The 16,795-nt window shown below is 60.8% G+C and overlaps 3 protein-coding genes across 3 annotated transcripts; all 3 read left to right on the top strand.

Moving 5' to 3' along the window:
* Positions 1-1,402: 1,402 nt before the first annotated feature.
* On the top strand, positions 1,403-4,866 carry HRG_00480 (e1-E2 ATPase domain-containing protein; the record flags this gene model as incomplete). Its single annotated transcript, XM_044858951.1, has 4 exons — positions 1,403-1,654; positions 1,710-2,592; positions 2,643-4,084; positions 4,186-4,866. The coding sequence occupies 4 exons, from the start codon at positions 1,403-1,405 to the stop codon at positions 4,864-4,866; spliced, it is 3,258 nt and encodes a 1,085-aa protein (XP_044725351.1).
* Positions 4,867-11,694: 6,828 nt separating this feature from the next.
* On the top strand, positions 11,695-14,162 carry HRG_00479 (fungal zn(2)-Cys(6) binuclear cluster domain-containing protein; the record flags this gene model as incomplete). The annotated part of the gene is made up of 2 exons (XM_044858950.1): positions 11,695-12,615; positions 12,735-14,162. The coding sequence occupies 2 exons, from the start codon at positions 11,695-11,697 to the stop codon at positions 14,160-14,162; spliced, it is 2,349 nt and encodes a 782-aa protein (XP_044725350.1).
* Positions 14,163-15,854: 1,692 nt separating this feature from the next.
* On the top strand, positions 15,855-16,720 carry HRG_00478 (protein phosphatase inhibitor 2 (IPP-2) domain-containing protein; the record flags this gene model as incomplete). The annotated part of the gene is made up of 2 exons (XM_044858949.1): positions 15,855-15,921; positions 15,981-16,720. 2 exons carry the CDS (start codon positions 15,855-15,857, stop codon positions 16,718-16,720), a joined length of 807 nt encoding a protein of 268 aa, XP_044725349.1.
* Between the last annotated feature and the right edge of the window lie 75 nt (positions 16,721-16,795).

The following is a 16,795-nucleotide window of genomic DNA, read 5'->3' as shown; positions in this document are numbered from 1 at the left end:
GCAAACCGGGATGGGGATTGCTCCAAATGCCTTGTCAAGTTGTCTCTATTTCTGGACACGGAAGTCCAGGCATGCGCATTCGTCACGGGGTGCAGACGAGCGTCGGACACGTATGGAGGATTGACGATTGGGCTGGCGAGTCGACCACGTTGCGCTGCTGCGAAGCGTGCGACGTGGATTGCTATCGACGGCATCACGGGGGGAAAGTGGTGGCATGTGCATGAGAGCTAGTCGAGGCATGAAGATGTTTGTTTACTTGTTCGAACTTCTGGGGCTTCTCGAAGACTCGGTGGATGTTTTGCCACCCCCGCGTGTGGCTGAGCATGAGCGACGCCACTCTTACTCTTCCAGGCCTTGGAAGGACTCTTGGCAGTGGGTGGGGCAAGTACTGCTGCTCCTTGGCTTGGTCTATTTGTTATCGAGGGGAGTAGAGGCGAGTAGTGCCCGGAGTCTTGGCTGTGCCGGACTGCACTGGATTGCCGCACAGGTACTTGGATAAGATCAAGCGCGACCTGGCAGCTACGTCGCTAGCAGTCGCGCAGCCAAGACAAGCTGGGGGCAGGTACATGTGGCCAAGACGCACGTTGGGGTCGGCGGTGGAATCAAACCAAAGAAGGAACAATTGACCACCTTTCGTGGCTCGTATTAATAAGTTATCGTGTCGACAATAATATCGTCGCCGCTGATTAGCTAATGGCAACGCCTCACCCAACCTCCAGCCCGCGGCATCGTCAAGGTCCAGAGCGCCGGAGACATGCATGGCCGCCTTTCTCTTGCCGATCCCCGGTGGGCGTCGGGCAGTGGGCAGTGGGCACCGAGGCCCGTCGTCCTCTCCTCACGGCAGCCCCCACAATGCCAGCCCTCGGCTGTTTCCCCGACAACTGAGACGCATGCCAAGGCGCTTCTCGCTCGTCCTGGCAGCGCCGCCGCCCACGACTTGTCCGTCTGTGACGACCGACGTCCAGGACCGTTCATCACCGGCAGCCCAGCGTCTCTTTGCGACACTCGTGCAGGCAGCCCATGTCCTATCCACCGCCATGACGCCGCGCCAGAGCCGCCAAGACGCGCCGACCTTGCGCCAAGGCCCACGACTCTGGATCCGCGTCACGGCACCACAATTATTGGCGACTCGTGCTGCCGCCGATAGCTCGCACTGGTCTGCTGCCAGCAAGTCTAATTCTGGACGTCCATCCCTCCCCCCGTCCTTAAACTTCCATCCTTCCCCTTCTTCAAGCCTCGCTCTTCTCTCTGCTCCTCTCGATTACGAAGTTTGGGCTTCCCCAGTGCCGGACACTCTTCGCCAGCCTCGATTCTCGTCTCCCCATTGTGTGAAAAGCACAAGCAAAAAACTAAACAATTAATCAACTCGCCCTTGCATCCTCGTTGCATGCCCTCGCTCACCATGGGCGGCAAACAAGACGATGGCGTCCAGGAGCACGTCTCCGGCCAGTCCAACAAGCCAATGTCGGCTCCCGCTCACGCCTTGACCATTGACCAGGTCGTCCAAGAGCTCAGGGCAAACGTCCAAATCGGTCTATCCGACGACGAGGCCCAGAAGCGCCTGCAAGACCACGGCCGCAATGAGTTTGGCGAGCAAAAGGGCGTGCAGCCCGTCAAGATCTTCATCGGCCAAATCGCCAACGCCCTCACTCTCGTAAGCAGCCTCTTCACCGACAGACACGTCGCACCTGCTAACCAATCACTACTAGGTCCTGATCCTCGCCATGGCCGCCTCTTTCGGCATCCAGTCATGGATCGAGGGCGGTGTCATCACCGCCGTCATCGTGCTCAACATTGTCGTTGGCTTTTTCCAAGAGCTCCAGGCCGCCAAGACCATGGATTCCCTGCGCTCTCTCAGCTCTCCCACCGCCCAGGCCGTCCGCAACGGCAACAGTGCCACCGTTGTCACGGCCGAGATTGTGCCTGGCGACGTGGTCGAGCTCAAGACGGGCGACACCATCCCGGCCGACATCCGCCTCGTCGAGGCCGTCAACTTCGAGACCAACGAAGCTCTCCTCACCGGCGAATCCCTCCCCGTCCGCAAGGAGACGGCACCCACGTTTGCCCCCGACACGGGCCCAGGTGACCGGCTCAACGTCGCCTACAGCTCCTCCACCGTCACAAAGGGCCGCGCCCGTGGCGTCGTCTTCGCCACCGGTCTCTACACCGAGATTGGCCAGATTGCGGCGGCCCTCCGCGGCAAAACGTCCCGTCGCCGCGAGCCCAAGCGTCGCGACGACGGCACCACGCCCTTGGGCCGCTGGCTGCAGGCCTGGACTCTGACCTTTTCCGATGCCGTCGGCCGCTTCCTCGGCGTCAACGTCGGCACCCCCCTCCAGAAGAAGCTCTCCAAGCTGGCTCTGATCCTGCTCGCCACTGCCATCGTCTGCGCCATCATCGTCCTCGCAGCCAACATGTTTGATTCCAAGCAAGAGGTCATCATCTACGCCGTCGCCACCGGCCTGTCCATGATCCCCGCCTCCCTCGTCGTCGTTCTCACCATCACAATGGCCGCCGGCACCAAGCGCATGGTCCAGCGCAACGTCATTGTCCGCAACCTAAAGAGCCTCGAGGCGCTCGGTGCGGTTTCTAGTAAGCGTCGCAAATCCCCGCATCTCGTCAATCGCTTAACTTGCCCGTAGATATCTGCTCCGACAAGACCGGTACCCTGACCCAGGGGACCATGATTGTCAAGAAGGCATGGATCCCCGGCCGCGGCACCTACTCGGTCGGCACCACCAGCGAGCCCTTCAACCCTACCGAGGGCCCTCTGGGGCTCACGCCGGCTCAGCCCAAGGACATCAATTTCCGCGGCGCTGACGCCGACGGTGACACCATCGACGGCCCAGAGCTCGTGGCCAGGGATGCCACTCTCAGACAGTACCTCAACATCGCCTCGCTCGCCAATCTCGCGTCCGTCAATCAGGTTGATGGTGAGTGGCGCGGACGCGGTGATCCGACCGAGATTGCCATCCAAGTCTTTGCCTCTCGCTTCAACTGGAACCGAGAGCGCCTCGCGTCGGGTGACGGCGCTCAGTGGCACCAGGTCGCCGAGTTTCCCTTTGACTCCGACGTGAAGAAGATGTCCGTCATTTTCGAGAACAAGGAGACGGAGAAGCAGTGGCTCTTCACCAAAGGGGCTGTTGAGAGGGTTCTCACCTCGTGCCCCCGGTACGCTGTCGGCGATCACGTCGAGGCGCTGGACGAGCATGTCAAGGCCGATGTCCTCAGGAACATGGAAGCCATGGCCCGCCTCGGCCTCCGCGTGCTCGCGCTCGCCAGCCGGACTGACATGCGTCATGTCCGGGAGAACGAGGCCGAGCTCGAGCGCGGAGACTTTGAGCAAGACCTCGTCTTCCGGGGGCTCATCGGACTCTACGACCCGCCGCGGCCCGAGTCTGGCCCCTCGGTCCGCATGTGCCACGCAGCTGGCATCAGTGTCCACATGTTGACTGGTGACCACCCTGAGACTGCCCGTGCCATTGCTCTCGAAGTCGGCATCCTGCCGCCCAGAATGAACGAGATTGCCTCTGACGTAGCCAAGACCATGGTCATGGCCGCATCTGACTTTGATAAGCTTAGTGACCAGGAAATCGACGGCCTTCCCCTTCTCCCCCTTGTCGTCGCTCGCTGCGCCCCCCAGACAAAGGTTCGCATGATTGAGGCTCTCCACCGCCGCAAGTGCTTCGTGGCCATGACGGGCGACGGAGTCAACGACTCGCCCAGCCTGAAGCGGGCCGACGTGGGCATTGCCATGGGCCAGGCCGGCTCCGACGTTGCCAAGGAGGCTTCCGACATTGTCCTGACCGACGACAACTTTGCCTCGATCCTCAATGCCGTCGAGGAGGGCCGCCGCATGTTTGACAACATTCAAAAGTTCATCCTGCACGTCTTGGCCGAGAACATTGCGCAGGCGTGCACCCTCTTGATTGGTCTCGCCTTCAAGGATAAGCGCGGCATCTCCGTCTTCCCGCTGGCACCAGTTGAGATTCTGTGGATCATCATGGTCACCTCGGGAATGCCAGACATGGGCCTTGGCTTTGAAATTGCCGCACCAGACATTATGCAGCGGCCTCCCCAAAACGTGAGTTTATCCCCCCGTTACGTTGAGACCCGACCATCCAGACGGTGCGAGAGAGTGGGACGTGTATGTTGAAGCGGAGTCGTGACTGACAATCCGTATAGTTGAAACAAGGAGTCTTTACCCCCGAACTGCTCCTCGACATGGTTGTCTACGGCCTGTGGATGTCTGCTCTCTGCTTGTCGTCCTTTGTCCTTGTTCTCTACGGCTTTGGAAACGGCGCCGCGGACATCGGAGACAACTGCAACAACGAATACTCGGCCGGGTGCGAGGTTGTCTTCCGAGCGCGGGCCACGACGTTTGCCTGCCTCACCTGGTTCGCCCTCTTCCTCGCTTGGGAAATGGTCAACATGCGCCGGTCTCTGTTCCGCATGCAGCCCAAGAGCAAGCGGTACTTTACGCAGTGGATGACGGATGTGTGGCGCAACCAGTTCTTGTTCTGGGCCGTCATTGCGGGCTTCGTCACCATGTTCCCCATCATCTACATTCCGACGCTCAACACCGTCGTCTTCAAGCACGCCGGCATCAGCTGGGAGTGGGGCATCGTCTTTGTCGAGGCATTCCTCTTCTTCCTCGGCATCGAGGCCTGGAAATGGGCCAAGCGAGTCTACTACCGTCACTGGGGCAAGACGCCGGGCCACTCGAATGAAGACGTCGAGACTCGCGCCTTTGGTAGCTACCTGAAGAAAGGCGGCGTCGGCATCGACGAGGACAGCGACTCGTCGGGTGGGGAGAAGAAGACTGGCGGCTCTGGCTTCGGCGAGCGTGACCAGGGAGCCCAATGACATGAGGGGGAACCGGGGATGCTCTCGACAGGGGATGAGGGGTCGTTGTCGCTCGTAGAGGAGGTTGCGGCGACGAAGCGCTGCGGCGCAACAACCGCTGCCGTCGGGCACCTCGTGTCTGGCGCTGCGGAGCTCACGACGAGCAACATGATATGCAGCCGGGTTGCCGTGAACGGGCCCAGCTGCCGAGGTGAGTCTGTTGATGCTGGGACCGATTTCCCAAGACTGTCGGGCGGGAAAAGTGCGAGAAGTAGCAGTAGGCGTTTCGCAGATCGTAATAGTATTGATAGATTTAGAATGAGGGGCGGCACAAGGCCACCGCACAATACTAAGAAGTTTAACGGTAGCAAGCATGGTTTCGAGTGTTTGGTCATGGCACAGTGGGTGCTTGTAGACTCTGGCGAGCATCGAGCGACGGAGAGGCGCCTACAAGGCGGTTGATGAGTGCGGCTGCCGAGAGGCTCGTGCAAGGTGGATGGATGCGCACCACGGCAGCCTAGCGGTGGGCTTCGTCCAAGGAAAGGGATGTATTTGGTGCCCCTTTTTTTACCTTTTGGCCCCCGAAGAGCCCGAGAGAAGACCAAGGGTAGACAGTTACAGATAGCCCTGTCTGGTCTGTATACCCTTGGTCTTCTCTCTCGTCACTCTCCTTGGCCACTTCGTCGTGCAGTAGTCGATGGTCGATGGTCGCCTCTCGGGTTACAAGACTCCCAACGGCACGGACTGGCTTGCATGCAGATAGGCAGGCTGCAGGACGACTGCTGCTGGCTGCCCTGGCCAGAGCACGGGAACCAGGCGAGTGCAAACTGCAAGCGGCCCTCGGTTCCGTGCGTACATACATACATACGTAGGCATACGGCACTGGCGGAGCTGCCTTGGTGTGCGTGCTTAGTATGTATGAACGGCAAGGGATAGACAGATACACACGCATGTAGGTAGGTATATAGGCATGCAGGTCATCTACCTACTTCACTCTTTCCCTTGATGCACACGTGTATGTGGGATGCATGAATGCAATGGCGGATATCCTGAGCCAGCCTGCATTGCGCCGTCGCATTTCATGCAGGAGAGAGCGCGAGAGGTGCCCCCCCCCTTCCCACGAGCGCGTGGGACGGCAGATCTGCTCTGCACGCTCTTCGGGCTCTGCTCTGGAGGTCCAGCGGGGGTGGGGGTGCCATTATGGATGGGCAGGTGAGAAGTGTGTGTGAGTGTGCGTTGGTTTGAGAGGGAAGGGGAGAGAGGAAGAGGGTATGATTTGTCCTTGTAGAGCCGCTTGTCCCGGACCAAGGTTGGCGGGCGTGCAACTTTGTTGGATGGTGCCTGTTTATCTACCGTATGTTTGCGTGTGCACAACGGCTGGACCCCTTTTCTTTCAAGGAAAGCCTTGCCGGTCTTGGTCGGGGGTTTGCCCCGTCCCGGCTTACTCCGCCCCCGGGAGAGCCGGCGGCTTAGCGCACGGCCCCGGGGCCACGCTCTAGATGCCGAAAACCGAACGAGGCAACCAGGCGAGGAGAAGTGGCATGAGGAGAGGGAAGAAGGAGGGGGAGGCTTTGGAAGGCGTCGAAGTGAGTCTCGCGCCATGCTCGTGGCACAAGTGCTTGCTGCGGCCGGGCCGGGGTGCCGTGAGCAAAAGGATTCCGACCGTCTTTCCTCGGTCGCACTTCTCCCGAGAGAGAGAGGGAGGGAGAGGGTGCTCGGAATCACGACATGCAACCAGTACGTATGCGTGTGTGTGTGTGTGCATGAGTCGAGAAGCAGAGGCGCCGTCTTACTTAGCCTGATGACGCAGGGCGGTGGACGCATATTCACCACTTGGAGAGGCGAGTCTCGGATGTTGCCGCACTCCCGCCGCGGCCCTTTTGCTTCTTGTCTTGTCTTGTTGGTCCCCGAAGTAACGGGCTGTTGGACAATGTCCTGATGAATCCTTCCGAGGGCCGTCGAAAGTCTACGATATGTGTACAGTGTGTACAAAGCGCCGCACAGTGCGTCTAGCGATGCTCGGGGTCCTGTCCACACAGTACGCACTGCGCACTGCGCACCCGACGCCAGGCGCCGGGCCGAGTGAGTGTCTTGCGATTGGGCACGCAGGCGCCGGATCGGGGCCTTGCAACTGCCGCGCGGCGCCTGGCTTCTGGCTGCCGGCTAGCGCCGCTCTGTCGAGATTCTCAGTGGCCACGGAAGCCGAGCCGTTGGCCCATGCGGCATCTGTTAGTGCCTAATGCACTCTGCCCGTGCACGCCCTAGCGCAGGCTAACACGTGAGACATTTCACTGTACGATCGATGGAAGAAGAGAAGGAAAGGAGGAAAAAGAAAGTTAGGTAAACGGTTGGGTTTCGTAGAGACGGAGCGATGAGAGTGGGATGGTTCATCCCGCAAAATGACCGCCGCCGTGCATGGCATGATGTCGCTGCGGCCCCGGAGCTTGTGTGCCGCTCTCTTCTCTCTACCCTGCGCTCGCACCTCATTGACTCGTCTTTCTAGACATTGTATGAGATTGCGCCTTATGCCGTGCCTGATGTGTGCGTATTCGTATTGTCGGTACTTGCGGCATATCTGAGCCCCCACCGCTTGCTTGGCGGCCAAGAGGCCGTCGCCGAGGCACGCACAAGTTGTGCCCATGCAAAGTAATAAACAGACGTCGACAACGCAAGAACAAAGCAGGATGCTCGGAACGGAACCGCCGACCGGCGCGCGGAGCCGCCAGAATAGACTTGCCGTCGAGTCGGACCACCTGTTCCTCGTCCTGCCACCACATGGGGACGCGACACGTGCTCGTCTTCCTTTTTCCTTTTGTCGTCTACTATACTTTCTTTGTGCGAGATGGGCCCGGAACATCTGTAGACGCCGAGGAGCTGCTGCCGACGATGCCTTTGCTTTTTGCCTCAGCCCTATCGTGCAACTTAACGGGCGGTGCGACGGAAGCATCTGTCGACTTTGCTCACTTTCCTGGAGACTGCATGCTATAAACTACCCCTTGTCGTACCCCCAAGTCAAGGCTCGTCGACTTGATGTTGACGTAGGTACAGGAATAGCAACGCCGCCATGAGGTGGCGACGACTGCGTCAGGATGGAAGAAGAAGGAGTTTTCACCAAGGAACCCACTGACAATGATACTCCAACCCGGCAGAGAGGGAGCATGTACATGGCCGTCCCAACGACGTCGGCCCGTCCTCGTCCTTCCAAGCCCAGTCGTGGATCGAAACCAGGGCACGCCTCCTCCACCCCTTTCCTTGGACCGTCCGCCTGGCAGCGAGTGGTGGTGGTGTCCCCCGGGAACCGGGGTCCCACCGTCAAGATTGAGGTCAGCCAGCCCGTCAGCAGCCCTTTTTTTTTCGAGCCAACAGCAGGGCAATCTCCACCTCTTTTCTTGGGGGGAGAGACTTCGGCTTTTGCTCGTGGGGCGATGCTGGGCGAGGCGGGTATTGAGCTGCGCATGCTCCGCCCATTAGTCGAGCTGGTAACTTACTATTTGCTAGGGAGGTATATATGCATGAGCACATGTGTGTGTGTGTGTGTGTGTGTGTGTGTGTGTGTGTGTCTGTCTGTGTGTCTGTCTGTCTGTCTGTGTATGTCATGTCATCGCTGCGAGTGGACGACCAGAGCATTGCGTATATTGAAAAGGAGACGGCAAGAGAGGACCCTGCTGGACGATGCAATGCACACACGGCATTACCCTTGGTACTTGCAGACGCACATGTGTCATTGGACGCACAATGGAAGATTGCGATGCCGTTGCTTCCAGAGTTTGCCATGATATATTCTACGCACATGCATGCGCACACATGGGGGCTGTATGTACAGTGCTGTAGGCAGTCCACAAGGATGCAGAAGAAAAGGTCCGAATCTGGCTTCCCGTCCCGAGTCAAGGGCCGGCCGCCTTGTGCGCGTGGCTGTGGACGCCGCCTCTTGTCTTGATGCGGCCGATTGCTTGTGCCGTGTCTCAATGCCGCATGTCCGGGGTTCGGCTGTCTGCCAAAGAGATGCAGTCATCTGCGTAGACCATCACCTCTATATTACATGTCCCTTGAAGTGACGATCAATGAGATCTGAGAGGGTTGACTCGGAGACGTGTACACACATGGACGACAGATGCTACGTGGCATCGTGTCCTCGTCTGCTCTCGCACTCGATCCCAGCGGGCCGACTCCAACAGGAACCAAGATGGGGGTAGGCGTGGGTGAGCCAAGGCGGCATGGTGCATGCTGAGAGGTGGTATGTGGGAGAGACGGCACGTGCGATGCGGTGATCTGGGACCGACTCCAGTACGAATACGGAGTAGGGCCGTGAAGACGGCTGCAGAGGAGGAGCATGGCATGCAAAACCTTAATCGGCCAGCCGCCCATGGTCTGTTTCTCCGAGGTCTTGCTTGCTCCTGGAGGGAGGGAGGGAGGGTGTCGACGACCAGGCTCGAATGGAACCCCGACGGCACGGAGGCTGACGCCGCCGGTGTACGCCACGGCACATGGGACGCGGCGGGTGTATGTATGCAGGTGTGAATGTATGTATGTGCAGAAGCAGTCGTCGTGCCATGGTTGCTGGACTCCGTATGTGTGTGTGTGTGTGTGTGTGTGTGTGTGTGTGTGTCTTGGTTGGACGTTGCGGTGATGGGAGCGCGAAATGCTCCGCAGATTCCGTTTGTTGCTAATTAGTAGTTAGTAGTAGTTAGTAGTAGTAGTACTAAGGAAGGGGATCATGAGCAACTGAGAACGAGAGAGCATGGCATGCCCTCCCCTGCAACCCCTCATCCCCGGCAGGGTGCCTAGCGCTGGGCAGCCCTGGCTAGTGCTGCAGGTCAACCCCCTCCCGAGTCCCCTGTTCCTTTTGACGGGCTAGTAGCGCAATAGCGCTGGCTGCCCACTGCAGACTCCCGCACACAGTGCGACGCCCGGGGCGCGGATCGTGCATCTGCTGGTGCATCTGCTGCTGGGGCATCTGCTATCTGCTCGGGAAGGCGGGCAGTTCGAGGGCCCGACCACTGACTGACCCCGTCGCTGACCACAACCGCTGACCACCGTCCCGTACGGTACTGTATTATTAAGTTCGACGCTGGCAGCGCAGCGAGAGCGGATGCCCGACTCTCTCGTCTCTTTTCCCACGTCGTCTCATCTGTGCCATCCCTGTCCCTCCCTCCCGAATTCCCCCCCGCACCATCGTGCTCTGTCTCTCTTCTTCCCCAGCCCAGCCCAGCCCATTGCCCCCCCCCTCCCCCATGTCCCTTCCAGCCGTCGTGTCTGCCTGCGCCTCACCACTGCATCATCACCGTCGTCTCGATCCATCCCTCGCTCTCGCTCTGCCGAACCATGATGCCACGCCTTGGACTGGAGCATCCGCACGCCCCGCCGCGCCAATCCCTCCCGCCCGGTCCTCTGCCGCGCCGACAACATTCATGCTCATGCCGCCTCCGTCGGGCGCTTTTCTTCCCTTTCATTTGATTTGATTTTATTCTGGGACAGCAGAGAAACCGAATACGACCATGAGGGAAACCTTGCTTGGCCCGAGCAAGACGGATCCCGGCCTGGACCCCCATCAACCCCCTCTCGAGGGCATCATCGTGTGTATTATGTAAGGTTCCAGCACAGTGCCCGGCCAGAGAACGGGGAGGCGGTGCCAACGTCTGTCTGCCTTTGGCGCCAGACAGTGCAACGCCGGGTACCGGTAGGAGGTATTAATAGCATGCAAAGTCGAAAGCATATTTCGTTGCGCCGGCTTGCAAGTACCGGCAGCACTCGTTGCGCCTCTCAGCCTGCCCGCCCGAGCAGTCTCGCAGGTACCTGGCAACGGAGAGGGGAGACTTGAGCGGACCTGCGTCCACACGGGGGGTACTCGCCGTGCCCCCGAGCCCGGGTCAGAGACACGCGCGATGCGCAGGTAGCCTCTTGTACTCTCCTCCTGGCACCCTGTGCCTTCCTCCCGCCCGACAGGTACCTCGCGCCGCCAAGCTTGTACCGCACACAGGGACGGGGCTGCACAGGCGTCCAGGTGGGTTGATTGGCCTCGCTGCAGCGTCCCCCATTTTATAATAATCATCTTGTCGCCTCTCTTCTCTTCTTTCCCTCTCTCTTCTCACCACCAACTCGCATGCTTTGCTCCCTCTCTGGTCCTGTCCATCAAACACGTCTGGCCCGCCTCTTACACCGTTGCTTCTCGCGTCTTCCCTTGATGGCCCGCCGAGCCGGCTTGATTGGCCCCGGGCTCTCTCCGTAACCTCCAACCGACCGCCTTTTCGCGTGCTCGTCCCAAGACAAGTCCTCGACTGCTGGTCCACTGACATCCAACAAGTACGACTGTTCCATACTGTTCCATACATGCGACATCTGCAGCCAACAGGGCCCTTCATCATACACCCGCCTGCCCGTCTAACAGCACCGCGTTGGCTGCAACTATCCGTCCACCAAACAGTGGCCATGGGGTCTTGTCGCCAAGCCGCTCGACTCCTCATCTGATAGCCTCTAACAAGGCAGAAGGGGGAAGCCCGGGCCGTTGCTCTCACCTCATCTTGTCGAGGTAGGTAGTTGGTCAACTACCCCTCTCTCCACGCGGCGACGCAATCCGTACCGTTTTTGACACTGCCGACGATAGGCCACTAACCGACCCACTCACTCACTGCCTCGACCTCGGAGCCTGCTCATCTTAACGACGTCTTCATCTTCTTCCCCCATCGTCGTTGCTTCATTCTCACTTCCCCTTGCTGCTCGCCGACCGCCGCCCGCTCTCACCTCTGTGTGTGTGTGTGCGGCTGACGTTGGAGTGTCCGTCGTCGCTGCTGCTGCGCTCCCGTCTCATCACTCTCTCTTCGCGGCTCGACCTCGTCCGACTAAATCGCCGCCATGCCGCACATGCGCGAGGTCAAGACGTGCGACCGCTGCCGCCACTTCAAGCGCCGATGCGATCTCGTCAAGCCCGCGTGCACGCGCTGCGTCCACGCCGGCGTCCGCTGCAGCTTCAACAGCGTCGCCCGCCCCCAGCCCGTGTCCGCCTTTCATCTCTCCTCCCTGGCTTCTACCCTTCTCCCGCCCCCGATGCCGCTGCAGCCGCAGTCCGCCTCGACGCATGCCCCGGTCCTTCCCTCGCTCTCGGCCCGCGTCGCCCCTGATCTCTCGGCCCTGCCCGTACATCACCAACACCACCCTCCTCACCTCCTCCACCTCCACCACCAGGCCTCTTCCCCCCCTTTTCCAACGCCCCCCACTGCCAAAGCACCCGCCTTCAACCCCGTCGCCTCGACCGACTCTCCCGCCTCGCCCGGCCACGAGGACCCGGATCTCGGCGCGACTCCCACCAGCAACGGCATCCTCAACGGCCTCATATCCCCCACCACGTCCACCGAGAGCCCCGAGCCCGGCTCCGCCTCGGCCGGCATTGTTGTCGACGGGGCACCGCTCCCGCTCCCGCCCACCGACGGCTCGCCCGCCTCGGCCGTCGCCTCGGCCAGTGACCACGCCAATCCGCGGCCCGGCCCGCACCAGCAGCGCATCGTCCGCAAGCGCAAGCGCAACTGCCTCAGCTGCCTGCGCTGCCACCGCCTCAAGGTCAAGTGCGACAAGGAGCTGCCATGCGGGCGCTGCAAGACCAGCGGCAACGGCCGCGAGTGCTACTACAGCTACAACAAGGGGCCCAACGGCGGCAAGTTTCCCTGCCCCACGGCGCCTGTCCCCTCGAGCAGAGACGAGAAGAAGCCCCAGATGGCCACCTGGCAGGTCCAGCATCGCGTCCGCGGCTCCAGCCACTGGCGGGAGCTCATGACCAAGGTACGTTGATGCTGTGCGCGACCGACGTGTCTGGCGGACCGACGGAAATGAACGGCCCAAAGGCCATGGCATGAACGGCCAGTTAAATGGACCATCGCGCTGACCACGGCATGTGCCAGATCGGATGCTTGGCCGCCTCCTCCACCGGCGAGTCGTCGCCGCTGGCCGCAGCCCTCGAGGGCGTCGGCACGAACGCGTGCCTCGCCAACTTTTGCCTGCCCGGAAACTTTCCCTTCGGCACCCCCGGCGCCACAAAGTACTACGCGCGCGACGCCGTGACGCGCCTGCTGGCCGCGGAGCGCACCCGCGCCGACGACTATCTTGAGCGCTACATCGACCTGCTCGACGTCGTCAACCCCATCCTCGACCTACCCGTCTTTCGCGAAGAGGTCGAGCGGTACTGGCAAGACCCCAACGCCGTCAGCCTCTGCTGGCTGTCGCAGTTCCTCATGGTCATGGGCCTCGGCTGCTTCACCTCGGCCGACGAGCCGCCCGTCGCCACCGAGCTCATGATGGCCGCCGAGGCCTGCCTGATGCAGACGCCCTTCATGTTCCGCCCCACGCTCATGACACTGCGCGCGCTATCGCTCATGTCGGTGGCCAAGCTAGTCTGCAACGCCACCTGCTGGTCTGTCGATTCGTGCTGGACCCTGCTAGGCCTGCTGGTCCGCGTCGCCTTCATCTTTGGCCTGCCGCAGGAGCGCAACGACAACGACGAGGAGCTGCGCGACCCCGTCGAGCGCGAGGCCCGCCGCAAGCTGTGGCTCACCATCCTCTACCTCGACATCAAGGTTTCCATGTGCACGGGAATGCCACCCCTGACGCGGCCCGACGAGCTGGGCAGCATGCGCGCGACGCCCGAGTGGAGCGCCCCCAACAGCCTGCAGATGGTGCTCTTCCAGTCGCTGCCCACCGTCCTCGACGTGCTGGCCCTCATCAACTCCAAAAAGGACCAGATCTCGTACCCGGACGTGCTGCGGTACAACGGGCAGCTGCGCGAGCTCATGGGCCACGCCCAGCGCGTGTGCACGGCCAGCCTGCAGCGCATCACCGTCGACATCTTTTTGCGGCGCTGCCTCATGGTGCTGCACCGGCCCTTTGCGCTGCACCCCGAGGGCCCGACGCTGTTCCCCGAGTCGTATTGGTCGTCGCTCGAGTGCTCGCTGGCGCTGCTGGTCCACTACCGCGAGCTGTGGTGCAACGAGGAGGGCTTGCGCCTCGACCTCGTCGGCCGGGCCTTTGTGCTCGACTTTTTCTCGGCGACGCTGACGACGTGCGTGCACATGCTGCGCGAGGACGCGCCCCTGAGCGGCGCGGCAGCCACGGGGTGCCGGATCCCGCCGAGGCAGCTCATCCTCGACACGCTGAGCATCTGCGTCGACATCTGGAGCGGCGAGCAGGAGAAGAGCGTCTGCTGGCGCACGGGGTACCACCTGCTCAAAGCCGTGCTGGCCCTTTTGCCGGGAACCCAGGCCCACAGCAACCGCCAGCAGCAGCAACTTGCGGCTGCGGCGGCTGCAGCGGCAGCGGCAACGGCAGCGCAATAGCTGGGTCTGGCCAGTCACGCAGCGTCGGCCATGCATAAAGAGGCTGATTGCCGTTAAAACTATTCTATTTCTCGCGTCTCGCCCTCTTTGACTGAGTATTACTTTTTGCCCAAGACCAGATCCCAACGACAGGTCCATCGCCCCGTCCTCTTTCGGCGAGCCTGCGCCTCGCTTCTACATTGCTTTCAGCCGACGACGCTAGGAATGCGATTACGACGATGTGACGTGGACCAAGGCAAGCAACCGGGTAAGCAGCAAGCCGAGCAGTCTGGCAAGCAGTCAACTTGGCAGTCAGCATGTGACGCATTCCCAACTCCCTCTATTTGGTGGGGCATGGCGACACGAGACACGTTATCTTCCCTTCTTTTCTCCGGTTACCGAGGATACTGGTCTGTGTTTCTTCGTGGAGACGGGGGCAGGTGACGGTTGTTTGATTGGTGGTAAGCTCTGTGAGAGAAGGCTCGAAGCTCTCTCTGGCTGTACCGTGGCCTTTCCCTCAACGACACCCCTCTTTTTGTATCAGTTTTTCAGATGAAAGTGGTGGCATGGGCGAGTTTATGGATATATCTCGATGTGTACGGGGCAATGATGAACAAAAACGGAAGGGACTGGGAAGGATAATGAACGGCAAAATACCCCGATCTGGCTTTGCGCAGTGTGGATGGGAATGCATGTGTGGCCGATGATCACGGTCACGTTGGCTGTATTTTGATGGGTTGATTGGAAGCAGCCGCTTTTGGCCTGAAGCAACACACGAGGCCTGCAACGGAAATTTATTCAACAGTGAATACATATGTTATGGAATTAGGAGTGATGTTGTTTTAGGCTGAGACCCGGGGCCGGAGCCGGCTGCCACGTGCGGGTGAAACGGTTCGTGGCTCAACGGCGTGCTGAAGAAGTGTGGGGAAGAAACAATTTCGGGATTTGGGTTTGACCTTTTCTTGGCGGGTTAAATTTGGGAGCGGCGCTTGGACTGCGGAGGGACTGTCCACTAGACAAATGACTAGAGGTCTGTTCGTTTGGAGTTTTGCTCTAGAGCCGGCTGTCTGCTCGTCGGAGTCTGATGATGAGGAAGGACCCAGCAGGATGACAGACTTGGGGCAGGTGCTGCGCCGGGGAGGGACGCGGGGGAAGCTAGGAGCTGCTATCCTTGCTAGCCGTGCACGTCCGAGGTGCTGTCTGTGCTATATATATATGTGTGTGTGTGTATGGGTGTGTGTGTGTGTGTGCGTGTGTGTTGTGTGCATGTAAATCGAGAGCGATGGAGGTCTCGTGGAGGAGACCTGCCTCTCGGTTTACTGAGGTTCCGGGCTGTTGTTCCTTAGCTGAGAACGTAGTAGGTACTGTGGGTAACCTACAGTGAGCATTACAGTGCATACAGCGGGCGCTACAAGCCACTGCAGACTTCTAGGGCCCTTCTCCGCATTTCGTGCTCGGTTGGCGAGGTGGGTGACGTAAGGTGCGGGAAATAGACAAGGTACGTACCCCCGGATTAGATTGGAGGCACGGTGCAGTCAGTCGTGGTGGTGCCATGAATCAGTCAGCAGCATCTTTTAAACTCGCTCCCGCCCCCGCGGCTTCTTCTGCCCATCACGGACGACAAGACAGCTCCCCAGCTTCAGCGATATCTTTGTGCCGTCTGCCTGGTCTTGCTGCTCAACACACCAGAGTCACACCCTCCCATCCGCCGCCATGGCATCCGCAGTCGAGTCATCACCCGTCCACTCCCCGCCCGGCCCAGGCGTGAAAAGGCCCAAAGGTAAGCCCAACAGCCCCCCTTCTCTCCGGTTCCACGGTGCTCACCAAAGGCGCTGGCAGGCATCCTCAAGAACCCGTCGCACCAGAAGTCCCCCCCGCCGCCTGCCCCCGCGCCGATGCAGCGCGAGCGCTCCATGTCGGGCAAGGAGGTGACGCTGGCGAACACGCAAATCAACGCCGGCCGGCGTCGCTCCTCTTCGGCCGGCCGTCGCCCCGCCGGCTCGCGCCGTCAGTCGGCCAACATGTCGGAGCTCAACGAGTCGTCGCAGCGCCTCAAGTGGGACGAGGCAAACCTCTACCTCACCGAGCAGGAGCGCTCCTCCACCATGAAGATTGACGAGCCCAAGACGCCCTACGCAAAGCACTACGATCCGGCAGAGGACCCGTCCGACGACGACGATGAAGACGACGGCGGCAGTCGTGGTCCAGGCGTGCCGGTGCGCGACGCCGACGACAACGCCCGCAAGGCCCCGCGCCCCCGGTACGACGACGAGATCCCCGGCCTCTCCCTCGGCGAGCCCGAAGAGGCCGTCCCCGAGCCCGCGCAGGGCATCCCCCGCAGCGCGAGCGAGAAGAGCGTCCACGTCGACGACGAGAGCGTCGCCCTCAGCGCCGAGGCCGCCGGCCTCTTGTCGCCCGAGGAGCGCGAGAAACACCGCCAGTTCGAGGCCCTGCGCAAGAAACACTACGAGATGAAGAACGTCGCCCAGCTGCTCGGCCACCCAGAGTCCATCCCGGACGACGACGACGACGACGTGCCCCCGCCCATGCCGCCCCTGCCCAACGGCGAGGCTGCATAGTTCATACTGCCTCTCACCAAAACCTGCGGCGCGGGGGTCGTCCTCTTTGTTGGGGGGCCCCTCCCTTTTCCCGCG

Source organism: Hirsutella rhossiliensis, assembly GCF_020360975.1.
Source record: "Hirsutella rhossiliensis strain HR02 chromosome Unknown scaffold00001, whole genome shotgun sequence".
NCBI classification, from domain to species: domain Eukaryota; kingdom Fungi; phylum Ascomycota; class Sordariomycetes; order Hypocreales; family Ophiocordycipitaceae; genus Hirsutella; species Hirsutella rhossiliensis.
Note: the sequence above shows the minus strand (reverse complement) of the source record. Positions and strands in the feature narration are given on the sequence as shown.